Source organism: Ranitomeya imitator, chromosome 1 (genome assembly GCF_032444005.1).
Source record: "Ranitomeya imitator isolate aRanImi1 chromosome 1, aRanImi1.pri, whole genome shotgun sequence".
Taxonomy (NCBI): Eukaryota; Metazoa; Chordata; class Amphibia; order Anura; family Dendrobatidae; genus Ranitomeya; species Ranitomeya imitator.
The window spans coordinates 112,508,970-112,533,004 of NC_091282.1; the positions used below are offsets into that span (position 1 = coordinate 112,508,970).

The following is a 24,035-nucleotide window of genomic DNA, read 5'->3' on the forward strand; positions in this document are numbered from 1 at the left end:
AATAAATTCTGGGACAAATAACTTGACCCAGTTCACACTTACTTTTATTCTTCCCTGTGTCTCACAGGCAACCTGCTGTGAGCACAGGGCACTCCAGCGGATCTAATATGCTTCTAAGCACATCCTGGGGGACACATAGCGACCCTCGCATATGACACCGGTCACTGCCTCACAATATATATATATATATATATATATATATACACATGTCAGTGAGACACATATATGTATATATTTATATTTAATACAGAGCTAGATAGCATAAAGGCCGGTAATTCAATTGTTGGCTTTTGCTATCTCCTTACCCAACCCGACAGGATATGAGACATGGTTACATACAGTAATAAACCATTTCACGTCCATTATATTTTTACATATCCCTCACTAATAATGTTAGTAGTGTGTGTGTGTGCAAAATTTTGCAGCTCTAGGTGTTAAAATAAAGGGTTAATTCACGGAAATAACTGGCGTGGGCTCCCGCGCAATTTTCTCCGCCAGAGAGAGGAAGCCAGTGACTGAGGGCAGATATTAATAGCCTAGAGAGGGACCATGGTTATTGCGCCCCTGGCTAAAAACATCTGCACCCAGCCACCTCAGAAAAGGCACATCTGTAAGATGTGCCTATTGTGGCACTTAGCCTCTCTCTTCCCACTCTCGAGTAGCGGTGGGATATGGGGTAATAAGGGGTTAATGCCACCTTGCTAATGTAAGGTGACATTGAGCCTCGTTAATAATGGAGAGATGTCAATAAGACACCTATCCATTATTAATCCAATAGTAGTAAAGGGTTAAAAATACACACACAGATTATGAATAAAGTATTTTGATGAAATAAAGAAACACATGGGGTTTTATTATCTTTATTGTACGCTCAATCCAATTGACGACCCTCATTCTCCTGTAAAAGAAAGGAAAATAAGAAATACCTGTCCGCCGTACAGTCATGTCCCATGATGTAAATTCATCTGAAGGGGTTAAATACAGTTACAGCTAGAAGCGCTGCTAATGCGACTGCTCCTGGCTGTAAAAGACTGGGGAATGAATGAAATGCAGGGGAGGAGCTTCGGAGACTTGTGGTGCCGTCACAGAAGCTGCGCTCCCTGGCGGCATAAACTCATATGAACTGTAGCGTGAGAAAATATCCTGAAAAATTCCCACGCTACAGTTCATATGATGTTATGCCACCATGGGGCTCAGCTTCGATGACAGCACTGCAAGTCCCCGAAGCTACATTACCATCATTTCATTTATTCCCCAGTCTTTTACAGCCAGGAGCGGCTGCATCAGCAGGCTCCTGGTTGTAAATATATTTAACCCCTTCAGATGGATTTACAGAAAGGACATGACTGTACAGCGGACAGGTATGGGATATTGTTGCTTTTTTATTTTCCTGTTTTTTCAGAAGACGAGGGTCATCAGTTGGATTGAGCGTACAATAAAGATATTAAAACCCCATGTGTCTATTTATTTCATTAAAATACTTTATTCATACAGTGTGCGTATTTTTAAAGGGAACCTGTCACCCCCCTCAGGCGTTTGTAACTAAAAGCGCCACCTGTTGCAGCACAAATGCTGCATTCTGACAAGGTGGCTCTTTTAGTTATGATGACTGCACACGCTGAAATAAACGTTTATAAAATGTGCCCCCACATACCCTGAAATGGTCCCGGGGTCGGGTCTTTCCTTCCTAATCAGACGCAGCACAGCCATCACTCCGGGTCTGTGCGCGCCGGGCGCCGCCTCTTCTTGCAGCATTATCGTCCCCAGGGCCTGTGCATTAAGCTTTTTTTTTCGGGCGTGCGCAGTTGCGTGCCCTTTGTACTTACAGCGCAGGCGCCGGGGACGATAATGCAGCAAGAGGAGGCAGCGCCCATTGCGCACAGGCCCGGAGTGACGGCTGTGCTGCATCTGATTAGGAAGGAAAGACCCGCCCCGGGACCATTTCAGGGTATGATGGGGCACATTTTATAAACGTTTATTTTAGCGTGTGCAGGCATCATAACTAAAAGAGCCACCTTGTCAGAATGCAGCATTTGTGCTGCACAAGGTGGCTCTTTTAGTTACAAACGCCTGAGGGGGGTGACAGGTTCCCTTTAACCCTATATTACTATTGGATTAATCATGGATAGTTGTCTTATTGACATCTGTCCATTATTAACCAGGCTTAATGTCACCTTACAATAGCAAGGTGACATTAAACCCTTATTACCCCATATCCCACCGCTACAGGGGAGTGGGAAGAGAGAGGCTAAGTGCCGGAATAGGTGCATCTTACAGATGCGTCTTTTCTGGGGTGGCTGGGGGCAGATGTTTTTAGCCAGGGGTGCCAATAACCATGGTCCCTCTCTAGGCCATTAATATCTGCCCTCAGTCACTGGTTTTCCCTCTGACGGAGAAAATTGCGAGGGAGCCCACGCCAGTTTTTTCCGTGATTTAACCCTTTATTTTAACACCTACAGCCCCAAAATTTTGCACACACAAACTACTAACATTATTATTGAGGAATATGTAAAAATATAAGGGATATGAAATGGTTTACTGTATGTAAATCATGTCTCATATCCTGTCGGGTTTGATAAGGAGATAGCAAAAGCCGGCAATTGAATTACCGGCTTTTCTGCTATCTAGCACTGTATTAAATATAAATATATATATATATGGGGCGGCACGGTGGCTCAGTGGTTAGCACAGCAGCCTTGCAGCGCTGGAGTCTTGGGTTCAAACCCCACCAAGGACAACATCTGCAAAGAGTTTGTATGTTCTCTCCATGTTTGCGTGGGTTTCCTCCGGGCACTCCGGTTTCCTCCAACATTCCAAAGACATACTGATAGGGAATTTAGATTGTGAGTCCCAACGGGGACAGCGATGATAATGTGTGCAAAATGTAAAGCGCTGCGGAATATGTTAGCGCTATATAAAAATAAAGATTATATATATATATATATATGTGCCACTGACATATATATATATATATTGTATATATATACCTATACTCTATACTATGTGTAGACATTTATTTTAGCTATTCTATTCTAACCTGTCAGTGTGATTTTACTGTTCACTGCGCTGAATTGCCGGCTTTTCTATAGAACACTGGTGCATATTTCTCCAAAGTCACACACGTGGTCCATGTGTAATCCGTGTTTTTCTCGCCCCCATAGACTTTCATTGGTGGATTTTTTGCGCAATACACTGACAAATGCAGCATGCTGCAATTTTTTTCAGTCCGTAAAATACGGCCGAGAAATATACGGCTGATGGGAGCTGCCCCATAGAGAAACATTGGTCCGTGTGCAATGCATTGTTTTTGCGACTCTCCCTCCTCCGTATTTCTCTCTAGTGTGACCCCGGCCTAATGGTTTCTTTGTCTCTAATTTATGACCACAAAGTTCAGCTTTCCTTTGTTGTTTTCTGAGGTCATGAATCTGCTGAGAAGAGCTCAGAAAAAGAAGGATAAAAGAGTTTTGCAAACTGCTCTGTATAACTAATTTACTGACAGATTATATAATCCGTCAGTATGGAATAATAACTCACTCAGCAGCCAGCAATAGCTTGTGCCACACATAAGCTCCCCATGCCCTGCCCAGGTGTCCATACGCTTACATTGGTATTGCATCCCTGTGAGCAATGTCTCCCAGCTAATAGGATAAGTGTTGCACATACCAGTCCTGAATATTGACTTGTCGCTGGGCATGCTGCAGCCGGTGTAATTTACAGCCATAACCCAGACGCTGTAACATTTATCTGCTTCCAGGTCCTCCAGGATGCAGAAACTTTCCTTCACTGTGACCCTGTATTCCTCCAGCAGACCTAGAGCAATAAGATGATTGAAGAGACCGCTATAAATCTCACTGCTATTAATACAGAATTACAGCACAAGTCAATGGTTTGTGTTTCACAGGATTCAGGCAAACACATACATACAGGTGCTTCTCACTAAATTAGAATATCATCAAAAAGTTAATTTATTTCAGTTCTTCAACGCTAAACGCGATACTCATATTATATAGAGTCATTACAAACAGAGTGATCTATTTCAAGCGTTTATTTCTGTTAACCCCTTAAGGACCAGGGGTATTTCCCTTTTCCACTCCCCTTCTTCCCATCGCCATAACTTTTTTTATTTTTCCTTCACTATGGCCATGCAAGGGCTTGTTTTTTTGCAAGACGAGTTGTACTTTTGAACGATACCATTGGTTTTGCCATATAGTGTACTGGAACACCTGGAAAAAAATTCATAGTGTGGTGAAATTGCAAAAAAGTGCAATTCCACAATTGTTTATTGCTTTCTTTTTTTACTATGTTCACTAAATGCTACAATTGACCTGCCATTCTGATTCTCCAGGTCATTATGAGTTTGTAGACACCAAACATTTCTAGGTTCTTTTTTTATTTAAGTGGTAAAAATAAACCCAAAATGTAAAAAAAAAAATTGTAATTTTTTTCCAAGGGTGAGGGCTTATTTTTTGCAAGCTAATCTGACGTTTTTAAAGATACCATTTTGGTGTAGTCTAGATACGACCTTTTTTGTTCACTAATTATTGCGTTTTAATGCAATGTTGTGGCGACCAAAAAAACGTAATTCTGGAGTTTTAATCTTTTTTCGCATACCGCCGTTTACCGATTAATTCTTTTTTTATATTGATATATTGATAGATGGGGCGATTCTGAAAGCAGCAATACCAAATATGTGTATTTTTTATTTTTATTGTTTTATTTTGAATAGGGCGAATAGGGGGTGATTTGATCTTTTATATTTTTTTTATTTTAAAAAAATATTTTTTTTTTCACTTTACACTAGCTTCAATAGTTTCCATGGGAGACTAGAAGCTGTGAGCATCTGATCGCCGGTGCTACACACAGCAGGGCTATTGTAGAATTTTCTTTGGCATTGTACTATACCTATAATTCTCTGCCGTATTAGTGCATCACGACTTGTGGTATGTGTTAAAGGGGCCCACTGAGAGTCTTTCACCCAGGGCCCATGAAAACCTGGAACCAGCCTTGCCTATATTAGGTGTAGCCAGGACCAGAAAAGGACTATCAACCACTAATGAGCCCGAAAAACACTACTTACCTAACAGCAAAGGTTGACACCCTAAAGTAGTGCTATGGCGCCGCCACTCAACGTTGAGTATCCCTTGACTCCCTATTACACACCTACAGTAGACATTATCAAGCACAAATAGTAGGTACACTTAAAAATCCCAAGAATAGCATATCCAATACCCACTATATGGTGAAGTTATTAAGAAGGCTATGCGTTTAACCAAGTAGAAAATCTCAGACAAGCCCACAAATAATATATTAATGTATCATGGAAGAAAGAATTGACATATATATGTAAAATATTAAAATTTGAGAGTCCTCAATGGTTGATACCTTTTAATTGCTAACTGAGAAGATAACAAGAAATTGCAAGCTTTCGAGACTACTCAGGTCTCTTCATCAGGCATGGAATAACACAAAATCTGAAGAGTCACATATTTTTGTACAAGAGGACACAGGAATGATGCAATAGATAAGAAAAGTAATGTGAAGCAGAACTATAGATGTTGGATTGGAGGAAAACAGTCGTGGCCATAAATATTGGAACAGTTCATGCATAAGGAGTGTGAAAGTTTTATTGTCCTGTGATTAACGTCCATGATTGTGATTGTTAAAAGGTATCAGCCACTGAAGACTCTCTCTAACATGGTACAATAATACATATATATGTATTCATTATTACATAAACCACCTAAATAGAGAATCCCAGGAATATAGTTATAAACCACTATACTTATCAAAATTCAGTCTTCAAAACTTATACATAAACCCATGTCCCAACGCATTTCCCCTCATGTTTTGGAGTTCATCAGGGGACCCGTCTGAATAGAAGACCACAGTGATGAGGAGGCATGGAGGCAATACATTGTCTGACTCCTTATGGCAGCAGTAAAGGAGAATGGCTATCAGGGGATGGCTGCCATATCAACGATCTTGGCAGTGCCACCAGCTCAGGGGTATGAGAATGGGGAGCCCCTGTTTCCCCACCTATGCCATACCAACTTACTCCTAGGCTGGTGGGAGGACACTGTGGTTTTCAGGAATGAGTATGTCACTTGGTACCCCATATTCAATGTTTGGGATGCTACATTGATGACATCCCCATCCTGTGGCCCAAGGATCGAATGTCATTTGAGTCATTTGTTCGTCATCTAAACTCGAACAATTTAGATCTTTCTCCACACATGAGATTGTGGGAGACAAGATTGCTTTCCTTGATGTCAACATCTTTATGGAAGTGAAGGGCATCAATTTTTCAAAAGCCCACATCGACAAACTATTCATTGAGGTGGGAGGGTCACCACCCTAATACCTTAAAGAAAGGGATCCCCAAGAAAAGTCTCTAAGATTATTGAGAAACTGTTCCTCACTAAAAGATTTTCGCACCCAGGCCACCGACCTAAAGAGAAGGTTTGAGAATAGGGGCTAGCTAGGTGAGGTTGGCAGGTCCACCTACAGGCACGCTTTGGGGAGTAATGGACCATCATTTTTGGCTGATGGGGATGTATGATGATCAGACCACCAAGATAATGGACACCCTAAGAAGACACGGGAGGATTTTAAGAGCCAATCTTACTTCCCCGACACCTTCTGTTACATTTAGAAGAGGAAAATCCATTAAGGACCATATAGCACATAGTTGTTTTACTCCACCAAAAGAGGGGGGACCTTGCTGGGTAACAGATCAGTGGGTACATTTAGATGTGGTCACTGTTGTTTCTGTCCACCCCTATAGCCCACCACGTTAATTTGAAACATGGTGGTGACATCAATTCTATCTCGTTTCGCGTCATTGAGGTTATTCCTCCATCTGTCAGACAGGGAGATTGGGATAAGAGAATAATCCAACGAGAAATCAGTCAGATTTTTTAGATGGAGTCCCTTAGCCCGAGAGGGCTTAGCAAATAACTCAGCTTTGTTAGTTTTATCTGACCTTTTGGTATATTACCCTCAGTACAGGACCATCCTGTTTCTGTGTAGGTCCTTCTGACCACTTTTTGGTAAATATATCACCCATTTGACTTGATTACATTTTCATGATTTATAAAATAAACACTCTCGGTTATGGGAGGGATCTCTTTTGTTAAGAGTTTGGGAATGATATAGATATGAAAAAACAAGGACATTGTGCTCCTTGGAATTGTTCTGATGTGTATATTACAATGAGATTTTATAGGTACACTCTTCTTAGGATGCCCTTTTCTATATCTCTTGTTGTATACATTCTTAGCACAACAGTGATGCACACATATTTTTGATGCCATGTATGCCCAAGGGAGAATTTGGGTTATTTTCATCAAGATCTAATATATTGGGGTGTTTCTGGATTAAAGCGCATGCGCTTCTGTAATGCTGGTGGGTGTAAACCCACTGTGCCACGGGCTTGGCTTACCCTGGAAGCTGAGCTGGAAGATAGCACAAGGCAGCTCAGAGTGATGGTCAGGTACTGGGTGGAGCAGAGCAAACCGCGCAGTGAGTGGGGCTTTGCTTAGAAGGCGTGTGAGTGGCTGTGTAACAACTTCTCTACCATGTGTGATCTCGTGCCTCATCATGCTGGGCTTTTTGCTTGTGGAACGCATTTTGCATTCCGCGCCCTGTTTACCTCACTTGCAGCAGAAGTTACGGTGGCGGAGAGCCATTTGTGTTTCATTGCACTGAACCTCCTATATGGAGCACACTGTGTATTCAAGGTGCTCGATAAACACCATTTCCAGCAACTGCGGAAGTGACCGCACCACCCCGAATCACTGATATGGCAGCCATCTCCTGATAGCTATGTACGCATCATACTCCTTTACTGCAGCCGTAAGGAGACAGAAGTGTATTGCCAGCATGCCTCCTCCTCACTGTGGTCTTCTACTCAAAAGGGTCCCCTGATGAACCCCAAACAATGGAGGAAACAGGTCAGGTTGTGGGATTATGTATAAGTTTTGAAGACTCTTTATATTGAGCCAAGCATGGCACTTTATACCTAATATTCCTGAGATTCTCAATTTAGGTGATTTGTGTATTTATGGATACATATATATTTATATTCTTTTCTCCATGATGCATTGATTGTGGGATTGTCCTGGGATTTGCTACTTAGTTAAAGGCATAGTCTTCTTAATGATTTCCCCATATAGTGGGTATTGGATATGCTATTCCTGAGATTGTTAAGTGTACTTACTATTTGTGCATGATAATGTCTAGTTAAGGTGTGTACTAGGGTGCCAACCTCCAAGGTTAGGTAGGTAAAGTTTTTAAGGCTCATTAGGGATTGACAGTCCTTTTCTAGTCCTGGTTACGCCTACTATAGGACACACCTTTTACTTTTATGATATTCCTTTGAGAGTGGTTCTAATATTGAGATGTGTTTTAATATAAATTAATAAAAGTTATTTTTTTAGGGTTTTTTTCTTTTTGGTTCCGATAGATTTGGACCCTGCACAACTAATGTACTTTTTTCTGGTTTTCATCCCTATTTGATAGGTCATCAATATCTTATCGGAAAGGTTTCCACACTTGGCAATCCCATTGATCAGCTGTTATTTGCACTGGTGATCTCCGGAGTTAAACACTTTGAATGGAGTTGAAAAAAGCAGCTCGACTGAAAGTGTACCAGCCTCTGCGGAGTACTGCAGAACAGTGTCATTAAGACTATTCTTGACCATTTTTCCTGCATTCAACACACTAAGTTCAAGAACTGACTGTTCTCTAAATGACTTATTTATTCCACCCCTCAATGCATTCAAGATGTTATGACTTATCCGTACAGATAGCTATACAGTACAGACCAAAAGTTTGGACACACCTTCTCATTTAACCCCTTTCTGACATCGGACGTACTATCCCGTCCATGTGGGGTGGGCCCCTATGACCATGGACGGGATAGTACGTCCAGCGCGATCGGCGGCGCTCACGGGGGGAGCGCGGCCGATCGCGGCCGGGTGTCAGCTGCCTATCGCAGCTGACATCCGGCACTATGTGCCAGGAGCGGTCACGGACCGCCCCCGGCACATTAACCCCTGGCACACCGCGATCAAAGATGATCGCGATGTGCCGGCGGTGCAGGGAAGCACTGCGCAGGGAGGGGGCTCCCTGCGGGCTTCCCTGAGCCCCCCGCAGCAATGCGATGTGATCGCGTTGCTGCGAGGGTCTCACCTCCCTCACTGCTCCCTCCAGCCCCGGACCCAAGATGGCCGCGGATCCGGGTCCTGCAGGGAGGGAGGTGGCTTCACAGAGCCTGCTCAGAGCAGGCACTGTGAAGGCTGCAGCGCTGCATGTCAGATCAGCGATCTGACAGAGTGCTGTGCAAACTGTCAGATCACTGATCTGTGATGTTTTACCCTGGGACAAAGTAAAAAAGTTAAAAAAAAATTTTCAAATGTGTAAAAAAAAATAAAAAAAAATATTCCAAAATAATGAAAAAAATATATATATTATTCCCATAAATACATTTCTTTATCTAAATAAAAAAAAAAAAACAATAAAAGTACACATATTTAGTATCGCCGCGTCCGTAACGGCCCGACCTATAAAACTGGCCCACTAGTTAACCCCTTCAGTAAATACCGTAAGAAAAAAAAAAAAAAAACGAGGCAAAAAACAACGCTTTATTATCATACCGCCGAACAAAAAGTGGAATAACACGCGATCAAAAAGACAGATATAAATAACCATGGTACCGCTGAAAACGACATCTTGTCCCGCAAAAAACGAGCCACCATACAGCATCATCAGCAAAAAAATAAAAAAGTTATAGTCCTGAGAATAAAGCGATGCCAAAATAATTATTTTTTCTATAAAATAGTTTTTATCGTATAAAAGCGCCAAAACATAAAAAAATGATATAAATGAGGTGTCGCTGTAATCGTACTGACCCGAAGAATAAAACTACTTTATCAATTTTACCAAACGCGGAACGGTATAAACGCCTCCCCCAAAAGAAATTCATGAATAGCTGGTTTTTGGTCATTCTGCCTCACAAAAATCGGAATAAAATGCGATCAAAAAATGTCACGTGCCCGAAAATGTTACCAATAAAAACGTCAACTCGTCCCGCAAAAAACAAGACCTCACATGACTCTGTGGACCAAAATATAGAAAAATTATAGCTCTCAAAATGTGGTAACCCCAAAAATATTTTTTGCAATAAAAAGCGTCTTTCAGTGTGTGACGGCTGCCAATCATAAAAATCCGCTAAAAAACCCGCTATAAAAGTAAATCAAACCCCCCTTCATCACCCCCTTAGTTAGGGAAAAATTAAAAAAATGTATTTATTTCCATCTTCCCATTAGGGCTAGGGTTAGAGTTAGGGCTAGGGTTAGGGCTAGGGTTAGGGTTAGGGTTAGGGCTAGGGTTAGGGCTAGGGTTAGGGTTAGGGCTAGGGTTAGGGCTAGGGTTAGGGCTAGGGCTAGGGTTAGGGCTAGGGTTAGGGTTAGGGCTAGGGTTAGGGCTAGGGTTAGGGCTAGGGTTAGGGCTAGGGTTAGGGCTAGGGTTAGGGTTAGGGCTAGGGTTAGGGCTAGGGTTAGGGCTAGGGTTAGGGCTAGGGCTAGGGTTAGGGCTAGGGTTAGGGTTAGGGCTAGGGTTAGGGCTAGGGTTAGGGCTAGGGTTAGGGCTAGGGTTAGGGCTAGGGTTAGGGCTACAGTTTGGGTTGGGGCTAAAGTTACAGTTAGGGTTTAGATTACATTTACGGTTGGGAATAGGGTTGGGATTAGGGTTAGGGGTGTGTCTGGGTTAGAGGTGTGGTTAGGGTTACTGTTGGGATTAGGGTTAGGGATGTGTTTGGATTAGGGTTTCAGTTATAATTGTGCCTAAACAGTGGAAACCCCACATCAGGGGCTCTCCAAACGCGACATGGCGTCCGATCTCAATTCCAGCCAATTCTGCGTTGAAAAAGTAAAACAGTGCTTCTTCCCTTCCGAGCTCTCCTGTGTGCCCAAACAGGGGTTTACCCCAACATATGGAGTATCAGCGTACTCAGGAGAAATAGGACAACAACTTTTGGGGTCCAATTTCTCCTGTTACCCTTGGAAAATACAAAACTCGGGGCTAAAACATATTTTTTGTGGGAAAAAAAAAGATTTTTTATTTTCACGGCTCTGCGTTATAAACTGTAGTGAAACACTTGGGGGTTCAAAGTTCTCACAACACATCTAGATTAGTTCCCTGGGGGGTCTAGTTTCCAATATGGGGTCACTTGTGGGGGGTTTCTACTGTTTAGGTACATTAGGGGTTCTGCAAACGCAATGTGACGTCTGCAGACCATTGCATCTAAGTCTGCATTCCAAATGGAGCTCCTTCCCTTCCGAGCCCTCCCATGCGCCCAAACAGTGGTTCCCCCCACATATGGGGTATCAGCGCACTCAGGACAAATTGGACAACAAATTGTGGGGTCGAATTTCTCCTGTTACCCTCGGGAAAATACAAAACTGGGGGCTAAAAAATAATTTTTGTGGGAAAAAATTTTTGTTTTATTTTTACGGCTCTCCATTATAAACTTCTGTGAAGCCCTTGGTGGGTCAAAGCGCTCACCACACATCTAGATAAGTTCCTAAGGGGGTCTACTTTCCAAAATGGTGTCACTTGTGGGGGGTTTCTACTGTTTAGGTACATTAGGGGCTCTGCAAACGCAATGTGACACCTGCAGACCATTCCATCTAAGTCTGCATTCAAATGGCACTCCTTCCCTTCTGAGCCCTCCCATGTGCCCAAACAGTGGTTCCCCCCACATATGGTGTATCATCGCACTCAGGACAAATTGGACAACAAATTTTGGGGTCCAATTTCTCCTGTTACCCTCAGAAAAATACAAAACTGGGGGCTAAAAAAATAATTTTTGTGGGAAAAAAATTTTGTTTTATTTTTACGGCTCTGCATTATAAACTTCTGTGAAGCACTTGGTGGGTCAAAGTGCTCACCACACCTCTAGATAAGTTCCTTAGGGGGTCTACTTTCCAAAATGGTGTCACTTGTGGGGGGTTTCAATGTTTAGGCACATCAGTGGCTCTTCAAACGCAACATGGCGTCCCATCTCAATTCCTGTAAATTTTGCATTGAAAAGTCAAACGGCGCTCCTTCCCTTCCGAGCTCTCCCATCCGCCCAAACAGTGGTTTACCCCCACATATGGGCTATCAGCGTACTCAGGACAAATTGTACAACAACTTTTGGGGTCCAATTTCTTCTCTTACCCTTGGGAAAATGAAAAATTGGGGGCGAAAGATAATTTTTGTGAAAAAATATGATTTTTTATTTTTACGGTTCTACATTATAAACTTCTGTGAAGCACTTGGTGGGTCAAAGTGCTCACCACACCTCTAGATAAGTTCCTTAGGGGGTCTACTTTCCAAAATGGTGTCACTTGTGGGGGGTTTCAATGTTTAGCCACATCAGGGGCTCTCCAAACGAAACATGGCGTCCCATCTCAATTCCAGTCAATTTTGCATTGAAATGTCAAATGGCACTCCTTCGCTTCCGAGCTCTGCCATGCGCCCAAACAGTGGTTTACCCCCACATGTGGGGTATTGGCATACTCAGGACAAATTGTACAACAATGTTTGGGGTCCATTTTCTCCTGTTACTCTTGGTAAAATAAAACAAATTGGAGCTGAATTAAATTTTTTGTGAAAAAAAGTTAAATGTTCATTTTTATTTAAACATTCAAAAAATTCCTGTGAAGCACCAGAAGGGTTAATAAACTTCTTGAATATGGTTTTGAGCACCTTGAGGGGTGTAGTTTTTAGAATGGTGTCACACTTGGGTATTTTCTATCATATAGACCCCTCAAAATGACTTCAAATGAGATGTGGTCCCTAAAAAAAAATGGTGTTGTAGAAATGAGAAATTGCTGGTCAACTTTTAACCCTTATAACTCCCTAACAAAAAAAAATTTTGGTTCCAAAATTGTGCTGATTTAAAGTAGACATGTGGGAATTGTTACTTATTAAGTATTTTGTGTGACATATCTCTGTGATTTAATTGCATAAAAATTAAATTTGGAAAATTGCGAAATTTTCATAATTTTCGCCAAATTTCCATTTTTTTCACAAATAAACGCAGGTACTATCAAAGAATTTTTACCATTGTCATGAAGTACAATATGTCACGAGAAAACAATGTCAGAATCACCAGGATCCATTGAAGCGTTCCAGAGTTATAACCTCATAAAGGGACAGTGGTCAGAATTGTAAAAATTGGCCTGGTCATTAACGTGCAAACCACCCTTGGGGGTAAAGGGGTTAAAGATTTTTCTGTATTTTTATGACTATGAAAATTGTACATTCACACTGAAGGCATCAAAACTATGAATTAACACATGTAGAATTATATACTTAACAAAAAAGTGTGAAACAACTGAAATTATGTCTTATATTCTAGGTTCTCCAAAGTAGCCACCTTTTTCTTTGATGACTGCTTTGCACACTCTTGGCATTCTCTTGATGAGCTTCAAGAGGTAGTCACCGGGAATGGTTTTCACTTCACAGGTGTGCCCTGTCAGGTTTAATAAGTTGGATTTCTTGCCTTATAAATGGGGTTGGGACCATCAGTTGTGTTGTGCAGAAGTCTGGTGGATACACAGCTGATAGTCCTACTGAATAAACTGTTAGAATTTGTATTATGGCAATAAAAAAGAAGCTAAGTAAAGAAAAACGAGTGGCCATCATTACTTTAAGAAATGAAGGTCAGTTAGTCTGAAAAATTGGGCAAACTTTGAAAGTGTCCCCAAGTGCAGTGGCAAAAACCATCAAGCGCTACAAAGAAACTGGCTCACATGAGGACCGCACCAGGAAAGGAAGACCAAGAGTCACCTCTGCTTCTGAGGATAAGTTTATCCAAGTCACCAGCCTCAGAAATCGCAGGTTAACAGCAGCTCAGATTAGAGACTAGGTCAATGTCACACAGAGTTCTAGCAGCAGACACATCTCTACAACAACTGTTAAGAGGAGACTTTGTGCAGCAGGCATTCATGGTAAAATAGCTGCTAGGAAACCACTGCTAAGGAAGGACAGGCAACAAGCAGAAGAGACTTGTTTGGGCTAAAGAACACAAGGAATGGACAATAGACCAGTGGAAATCTGTGCTTTGGTCTGATGAGTCCAAATTTGAGATCTTTGGTTCCAACCACCGTGTCTTTGTGCGACGCAGAAAAGGTGAACGGGTGGACGCTACATGCCTGGTCCCCATCGTGAAGCATGGAGGAGGAGGAGGTGTGATGATATGGGGGTGCTTTGCTGGTGACACTGTTGGGGATTTATTCAAAATTGAAGGCATACTGAACCAGCATGGCTACCACAGCATCTTGCAGCGGCATGCTATTCCATCCAGTTTGCGTTTAGTTGGACCATCATTTATTTTTCAACAGGACAATGACCCCAAACACACCTCCAGGCTGTGTAAGGGCTATTTGACCAAGAAGAAGAGTGATGGGATGCTACGCCAGATGACCTGGCCTCCACAGTCACCAGATCTGAACCCAATTGAGATGGATTGGGGTGAGCTGGACTGCAGAGTGAAGGCAAAAGGGCCAAGTGCTAAGCATCTCTGGGAACTCTTTCAAGATTGTTGGAAGACCATTCCTGGTGACTACCTCTTGAAGCTCACCAAGAGAATTCCAAGAGTGTGCAAAGCAGTCTGCAGAGCAAAAGGTGGCTACTTTGAATAACCTAGAATATAAGACATAATTTCAGTTGTTTCACACTTTTTTGTTAAGTATATAATTCCACATGTGTTAATTCATAGTTTTGATGCCTTCAGTGTGAATGTACAATTTTCATAGTCACGAAAATACAGAAAAATCTTTAAATGAGAAGGTGTGTCCAAACTTTTGGTCTGTACTGTATTTATAAACAGAATACAAGGTATAGACACACAAAGGGGCCGATTCATTAAGACTGATGCCGTACATGCAAGTTTGTGTGTGGAAGTCAGATGTGCTATGAATTAGACGCATCTTACAAGTGCCAGGCGTCTACTCCAGAGATCTACTCCTATAGGGTTGGCTTAGCCATGCTCTTTCTTGCCTATGCCCTGCCCTTTTAGTTGAAGTTGGCTTGGACTGACATGAATACGCAAAAGCTAAAAAAAAAATTGAAACTTTTTAAAGCGTTTTATGCCATAATTCTGGCGTAAGCACCTTAAAGAATTGGGCCCTTATTCTTCTAATTAATTTCAGGACTCAGTACATTCATATGATACAAATGGTTAAAATGTAATATTGACAATCATCAGCCTCTAATTGCATTCATGCTCCATAGCTTACCGTTGTCATCACCTTTGCCTTGAGGCTCCTCCATGCAGTAGACCTGGAAACAGTCAATGACGTCTTCCTCGCTTATTGTCCAGTACACGGTTATAGAGGTGCTGGTTGCTGAATTGTGCTCTTGTGGTTTTAACTTTGGTGTCTGGGGAACTGCAGAATTAAGGACAAAAGGACTTAATAATATAAAAGGATTATATTAAAGAAAACTTTATTCTGACAGCGACAAGACATTTACATAAAGACGGCGTAAAGAAGGCCCCTTTCACATGTCTGTTTTTTTTCACACATGTTCTATACGTGTCCGTATTATTAGTGGACCGTGAGTCTACAAAAAATAAAAATGGAGACGTGTCCAATTTTGATCTTAGTGATGGGTTAAAATCAATGAGTCAGAGGAAAAACTTGGCCAGCACATGGTTGGCATCCATGTGCTGTCTGTTTTTCACTGATTTGTTGATTGGAGAAGCTTAAGAAACTTCTATCGGTTTTTTCTTTTTTTTTTGCAAACTAGAAAAACTGATGAAACTGATGGTAAAAACCTGACACTCGGACCAAATATGTCTGAAAATCTTTTTGGAAACACTGTTAAAAATTGGTCTGTTTTTCATGTATGTTAAAAAAACAAAACGTGAAACAGGCCTCATGATCAATCCTAAGGTTCGTGCAACTATTCCAGTTATCTCTGCTTTGAAGGGTCTGGACAGTGACAATCAACATACCCAGTATATTAATGTGTCAGAATTAACAAGAGGAGTGCAAAGAGGTGAAGCTCAACAGGAAAGACTGAAATAGATCCTGAGGGCAAAATGAACTTGTAACATACTTATCTACCTGATTTTTTGCAATGCTCTGCGAGTTGCTGCTTCTCTAGGTTTGTGGTGTCAGAGATGGTAAGTGGCTCATGTGGAGTGTGCTTAGCATAATCTATTTGAGTGACTCTTCCATCTGACTGGTCAATCAGGAAGCTCCATCAAAGGACCAGTTAAAGGGTAGGCTTGGTTGGCCCCTAAGTGGTCATTGAGCCCTGTTTAAGTTTGTTGTATAAATTACCTTGTGCAAGTATTGTATTTTTGGATACTACGTTCTGGATTGACATTTTTCATTCTGAGCCAGCTATTGTAAGACTTTTCTTCTAAATTAACTCTTTGACTCTTGCTCTGGTTTTGACCATAGACTATTTATCCCTTCATTTACACAATTGTTCTGTTGTCTTCTCTTCTCATACAGTACTCTTGGACTCCTATTTTGTCTTTTTCTAGTTCTTCTGTGGTTATGACCTTGTCTTCTTTAGTAACTTTTTTCAGCTTGCGCTACTAGTCAGTGACTACTCTGTAGTTGCAACCCTGGGATCTTCTGCAGTGAAATCCAGATTCCTATATATATTGGTTAAAAGGCAAAACCAAGGACTTCCTTAGATTTTGCCAACTACAGTAGTGTGTGCAAAGTCTAACCTCTTTGAGCTGATGGCCGATTATATTAATGCTCATTCATCTCTTTTCCATGATCCTTGGGTTATTTTCTTACACACTTATTTGGAGGACATCCAGTTAGGGAAGCTAAAGTTCTCACAACCCATCAAAATAAGGTCCCTTTCACATTGTATTTTTTTCTATGTTCATTGTCCCCATTTGGGCTTACGTCCAAACCACCTCCCCAACAACAAAAAATGGCAATTGGGTGAATGCGTCTGCAGGACCATTGACTGTAATGATGGTGTCACTGTGTGCCCTGTCATATATAATTTTCAGCTTTCCATGCTTATTGGTGGCAGACAAACGGAGTAGAAGGGGGTTTGGATGCAAGCCTTGACGAGGCCCTAAAGGATGTAACCAACCTGGTCTTGGTCTGCTCTTCATTTACTATAATGATGGAGATGAAGTCACTGTGTGTTCTGTAATGCAGTGTTTTCAGCCGCATACCCATATTGGAGGCGGAAAGCAAGACGCGTGGGGGATTCCGACGTAAGCCCTGGCATGGCCCTAAGGGATGCAACTAACCTGGTCTTGGTCTGCCCTGCATAGGTGTCCCACTGTGAGTGTATAGTCAACCTTTTTCGTACCAGCAGTGGTAATATGGTGTATGTGAAATATATATGAAAGTTTGCATGAACTATATTTAAACCTTTCAGAAGTTGTGTATAAAGCCTCTATATTTATGACACATTACCTCACAATCAGATAAAAGCCAGGTTAGATACAGTATTTGTAATTCTAAAAATATAAGGTGCATTCTGCTTCTCACAACACTTGAACTGGGCACAGGGGTACCCTTAGCCCAAAAATCCTAGTAATTAAGGAAGGTAAAGCTTTATAGCTGTCTAGTAATGATGAAAGGACACAGGTAAATTGATCGTGCCAATGCTTCATTCCTTCGGAAGGAGCAGTAAAATGCATATATATATAATTATTTAACAAATATCATATCACTGTGGGGATTTATAAAAGCGTTCTGGACAAGGATCTCTCAATAAGATAATAGTCTGGGGACCTGTGATACATGGAATGTAGCTGAAAAACTCCAGCTGTCAGCAATACCAAGTATATGGATGATATCTATTACACTTGTGGGTAAATGCTGAGTAAACAGGTAAAACGAACAGCAAAATATGAGACCTCTGTTAACGAGACTACACCGGCTATAACCTATGTATACAGATTGAGCTTAATTATAGGCCCTTATAAAAAAGTGATAAAAGTGAAAATATGAAGAATATCAGGCTCTCAAGAAGCTTCACACTATACCAAAGCAATTATTTTTTATTTCAGAATGACGTCATAGTATGTTAAGAAAACTGAAGAACCATAAAAAGAAGAAAAAAAATAAAGGATTTCCCACAAATTTTAAAGGACATGTTAATTTGCCTTAAAGGTGTTGTCACGATAGGATTGGCGAGTAAACTGGGACCAGGGGCACCTTTCCTGGCCCTAGCACTGGGGGGCACCCTAGCTCGCCTTGTTCCCTGGGATACCTCAGATGGCGAGGATGACAGACAGTTCTCCATCCTCCTCCTTCTTGACCTGTCCTCTGCTTTCGACACAGTCGATCAACGCCTACTGCTACAGATTCTTTCTTCCCTTGGCATCAAAGACCTTGCCCTGTCCTGGATTGCGTCATACCTTTCCGACCACACATTTAGTGTTTCCCACTCCCACACCACCTCCTCATCCCGCCCTCTCTCTGTTGGAGTCCCTCAGGGCTCTGTCCTAGGGCCCCTACTTTTTTCCATCTATACTCTTGGCCTAGGACAACTCATAAAGTCCCATGGCTTCCAGTACCACCTGTATGCGGACGACACTCAGATCTACCTCTCTGGCCCAGATGTCACCTCTCTGCTGTCCAGAATCCCGAAGTGTCTGTCAGCCATATCCTCCTTCTTCACCTCTCGCTTCCTAAAACTCAATGTAGACAAAACCGAACTCATCATCTTTCCCCCATCTCACATATCCCCCCTACCTGACCTATCTATTATGGTAAACAGTATCACGCTCTCTCCCGCACCTGAAATCCGCTGCCTCGGGGTAACTCTCGACTCTGCCCTGTCCTTCAAACCGCACGTTCAAACTCTAGCCACCTTCTGTCGCCTCCAACTCAAAAATATTGCCAGAATCCGTTCCTTCCTCAGCCCACAATCTACCAAAACTCTTGTGCATGCCCTTATCTCCCGCCTCGACTACTGCAACACCCTCCTCTGTGGCCTCCCCGCTAATTCTCTTGCACCACTCCAGTCTGTCCTCAACTCTGCTGCCCGGCTAATCCACCTCTCTCCTCGCTACTCCCCTGCTTCTCCCCTCTGCAAATCCCTCCACTGGCTCCCCATTCCCCAACGAATCCACTTCAAACTACTAACACTGATCTACAAAGGCATCCACAACCTGTCCCCTCCCTATATCTCTGAACTAATCTCCCAATATCTTCCCTCACGTAATCTCCGATCCTCCCAAGACCTCCTACTCTCCTCCACACTTATTCGTCCCTCACACAACCGCCTCCAAGATTTCTCCCGAATATCCCCCATCCTCTGGAATTCCATGCCTCAACACGTCCGACTATCCACTACCCTCGGCTCCTTCAGACGGAACCTGAAAACCCATCTCTTCAAGAAAGCCTTCAGCCTGCAATAACCATTCTGCCGCCTCACCATCGCCAGAGCCACCGCCTCGCCATCGCCAGAGCCCCTGCCCCTTCCCCTACCTTCTGTCTCTTCCCCACTATCCCATAGAATGTAAGTCCGCAAGGACAGGGTCCTCACCCCTCTGTACCAGTCTGTCAATGTAAACCTGCTTACTGTAATCGATATCTATAACCCTGTATGTAACTCCTTTCTCATGTACAGCACCATGGAATTAATGGCGCTATATAAATAAATAAATAATAATAATAATAATGCCGGGGCCTCCGCCCTTGTCCTGTCTCCTAGCTGCAGCCCTGCATCTGTCCTCCTCCCCCACCAGAAGAAGAAAGGTGCTACTGTGTACCGTAGTACACCAACCTGACAGACAGGGGAACAAAGACAAGGGTAAAAGAAAATTCCACTCACACAAAATATACTCTCACAAATAACATAGGTATTCACCAGGGTGTGAAGGATGGGGGGAAAAATAAGGCAGGTAAGGATGAGGAATTTCCAAGCATAGAATCCAAGCAACAGTCGCACAAAAAACTTCTCCAGCTCTCCTTATCCACACCAGCTCCTCTCACTCCAGGTCTATATAGCAAGTGCTAACACAGACAAGGACCTGGTCAGAAGGCCTAGCTTTTATAGGAGAGGAGTGGCTAACCGAGCACAGCTGAATGCAGGGATTTCCACATGGCCTATTAATCCCTGTCCTGCTGAAAGAAAACAAACACATTTAATACACCAGAGAAGTGCTTCTTTTCAGCGGCGAAGCAGGATCCATCAGACGCTGCGGTCTCCTGGCACTGCTCTGTCACGGTAACTCCGTGACAGGTGTTGTCCACTTTATTTTCATTTTAACAAATGTTACACCAGATGTCCTTACCCGTGTGTGGCAAGAACTTTACTTTCGTTTGGATGTGTGTAGGGCAACAAATGGAGCCCACATCGAACTGCACTGAATAGGTATGAAACTGGGAGAGTTTTTGTTTTATTTGGAGCAGATTTCACATTTCTATAGTTTGTTGTTGCTTTCCAGTGACTGGTGAAAAGTGCACCATGACTTTACGGCACACTGTATATTTCAAAGATGCAGAAGTTGCAAACATGCACCTATTCAAAACGTAAACCCTGAACTGGAAAGAGAAAGTGGCTGCGGTGTAAAGTGCTTGTGCAAAATAACAACCAACAGTCTAAGTTCTAATGCTGAGAGAGCACTGACAGTAAAAATAAAAGGGCCATGATGGTAGAGGTGCCGTAAGTTTTACCTGATGTAGTGCGGTGGTCACGGGCATGTCAGGCATTGCCCACCCCGACGCACGTTTCGAATACACTTTTTCACATCCCCTGAAATACGCTGCAGCCAAAACGCTACTATTCCTGATTGTGGACATGTACCCTAACTCTCTTGATCTCAGCCAGGTTGCTGGTGGAGGAGCATATGACCAGACCTGCCCATCACCTTCCTCCAATTGTAAAACAGCTTTCCAAAGCACAGTGTTTTTTCTATTGGAGGAAACTGATTGATGTGTCTGGTCACATACTCCTCCATCAGCAGGAATGTTGAGAACAGGAGTGCTGTACAGCACAGTAGAGAAAGCTTGACTAACAAGCCGGTGAAGTTTCACAAAATAGAGATGATTTGACAACTGCCACAAAAGTATGTCATTAACTCATTGGTTGAAACAAAGAAAATGTGGCCAATCCCTTTAATAAGCTTGTCCTTTCAATCATTGATGCTTTCAGGGCACAGTATGCTATAAAAAAAAATCCACTTGGAAGAAAAATAGGTGTAAAATATATAACAAACTAGTGTGCCCAAGGAAATCAGAGTACACAACTGAGGGTTGTTCACATTCACATTCACCATCTTTGGTTGTTTAGAAAGTTGACTAAAAAGTTAAGAGGTCATTGCCTTGTACAAACAGAGAAACGTCATTGAATGTTCCTAGAGATACAGTTGGAAGCATAGCCCAAAAGTTCAAAGTTTAATGTACACTGGTTACACTACCTGGATATGGGAGAAATAAGAAGCTATCACCAAATTCCTGCTGTGACAGGTGGTCAAAAATCCTAGTCACAGCAGAAGGCATGCAGCAAGAATGAGTGACGGCAGGCACTGAGGTTTCAGGTTGCATTGTAAGATGAATGCTAAATGCTGATGGTCTCTGAAGATCTTATGATGTTAGTTGTAATAATCACCTAGGCAGGTTAAGGATGCAATTAGTTTTATTTCTTCTGTTAACAATCCTACAGCAACTACAGGTAGATGGCCAAAATACCATGCCTTCAGTCCACAAGATCCCAACCCAGAATCGGTAGTTCCACGGTCCCCGTACCAGGTGATACCCACTGTCTCCCAACTTTTGGTTGGCCCACAGCTTTTGGTATCTCCTGCCGCTATAGTCTACAGTAAAAGCCTATGTTCCTCCAGATGACGGATATCACGACCAGAGCAGGTCTATCCCACACCAGCCAGCAACTGTGGTGCTTAAAGGGAATCTGTCACCAGTTTTTTGGGTTACCAGGTAAAAATGTCATTCAATTTAGTGTCCCCTATGCATTACATAAGTACTTTTGATGCCCCTTGACTCCCCACGTATGATCCATGTATACCGTTTTTATTCCTCCCGCGCTGTATGTAAATATGCTTGGTCCGGTCTGATGGGCATTGCTTATTGTCCGTCTCAAAGTACTGCAGTACGCAGGCGCCGGGAAAGGTCAGAGAGGCCAGGCGCCTGCGCACTGGAGTACTTTGCTCTGCCCTTAACAGGCCAGATAAAGTACGCCTGTGCAGGAGCCGCGACAGGAAGCAAAGAAGAGGACGTCATCGCATGAAGATGGGAGGTGCTGGACCCGGACCACGACGCCCATCGGACTGGACCGATGCGCATATTCATGATCTTAATGAATGGTGTCACATGACCGCTCAAGCAGGAAGAAGCTGCTGCGCCGGCGCCGCCGCCTGGAGTCGGGACAGAGCGCGAGGGATGTCGGCACGGCCGTGCAGTGGAACAGGTGAGTATGAGGGACGGGGGGGACGGAGGGAATGAAGGAGGACATAAGCCGGCGCGCCGAGCAGGAGCATGAGCGGGTGCTGGTGCAGAGAGATAAGCCGCCATGCAGGGGGGAATATAAGCCATGCAGGGGGGAATATGAGCCATGCAGGGGGGAATATGAGCCATGCAGGGGGGAATATGAGCCATGCAGGGGGGAATATGAGCCATGCAGGGGGGAATATGAGCCATGCAGGGGGGAATATAAGCCATGCAGGGGGGAATATAAGCCATGCAGGGGGGAATATAAGCCATGCATACGGGGGGAATATGAGCCATGCAGGGGGGAATATAAGCCATGCAGGGGGGAATATAAGCCATGCAGGGGGAATATAAGCCATGCAGGGGGGAATATAAGCCATGCAGGGGGGAATATAAGCCATGCATACGGGGGGAATATGAGCCATGCAGGGGGGAATATAAGCCATGCAGGGGGGGATATAAGCCATGCATACGGGGGGAATATGAGCCATACAGGGGGGAATATAAGCCATACAGGGGGGAATGAGCCATGCATACAGGGGGGAATATGAGCCATGCATACGGGGGGGAATATGAGCCATACAGGGGGAATATAAGCCATACAGGGGGGAATATAAGCCATACAGGGGGGAATATGACCCATGCAGGGGGAATATAAGCCATGCATACAGGGGGGGGGTAATATGAGCTATGTATATGGGATAGGAGGGAGATGAGCCATGCATACAGGAGGGGGGTCATTATACAGTATTCAGCATCATGTGTGGCCTTTATACAGTATGGAGCATCATGTGTGGCCAATGGACATAATACAGTATGGAGCATCATGTGTGGTCGTTATACAGTATGGAGCATCATTTGTGGCCATTATACAGTATTGAGCATTATGTGGGATCATTATACAGTATGGAGCACTGTCTGGCCATTATACAGTATGGAGCAATGTGTGGCCATTATACACTATGGAGCATCATGTGTGGCCATTATACAGTATGGAGCATCATGTGTGGCCATTATACAGTATGAAGAACTGTGTGTGGCCATTATACAGTATGCAGCATCATGTGTGGCCATTATACAGTATGGAGCATCATGTGTGGTGGCCGTTATACAGTATTGAGCATCATGTGTGGCCATTATACAGTATGGAGCACTGTGTGGCCATATTTTTGTTTTATATACAATAATTATAAGCAAACAGTGTGATCAGCAGTGCTAAACGGCTGCGGTTGGGACGTGGATATGGGTGTGACTAGTTGTGAAATGGGTCTGGTCAGAGGCGTGGCCTAAAATTTGCCGCGGCGCACTACGCGCGCCGCAAACGTTATGCCTCCTTCCCTTCTTCAAAAGTTGGGAAGTATGGTACCGCATTTGCCAGATCACGGCAAGTGCCGCAAATTCCATAGGGAATGAATGAGGCCGAACGCAGTGTTGCCGTAAGTAATCCGTTACGCGGCAGATGCAGAAAAACTGTAGGATCTGCTGCAAAAGGCGACTTTCACATCAGCGATTCTTGCCAAAGTCTATGCCGATAGTGTCATACTCACCAAAGGGGGAGGCAGCACTAAAAGTGCCTAGGGCAGCAGAAACTCT

At 43.2% G+C, this 24,035-nt stretch overlaps 1 protein-coding gene across 1 annotated transcript in view; it reads right to left on the reverse strand.

Moving 5' to 3' along the window:
- Positions 1 to 24,035, reverse strand: part of CMYA5 (cardiomyopathy associated 5) — a 118,237-nt gene that overhangs the window by 37,652 nt on the left and 56,550 nt on the right. Inside the window, exons 8-9 of the mRNA XM_069749807.1 lie at positions 15,291 to 15,440; positions 3,664 to 3,810 (exon numbers count right to left, since the gene is read on the reverse strand). Of these exons, the coding sequence (XP_069605908.1) occupies positions 3,664 to 3,810; positions 15,291 to 15,440 (297 nt within the window). The remainder of the gene's footprint in view (positions 1 to 3,663; positions 3,811 to 15,290; positions 15,441 to 24,035) is intronic.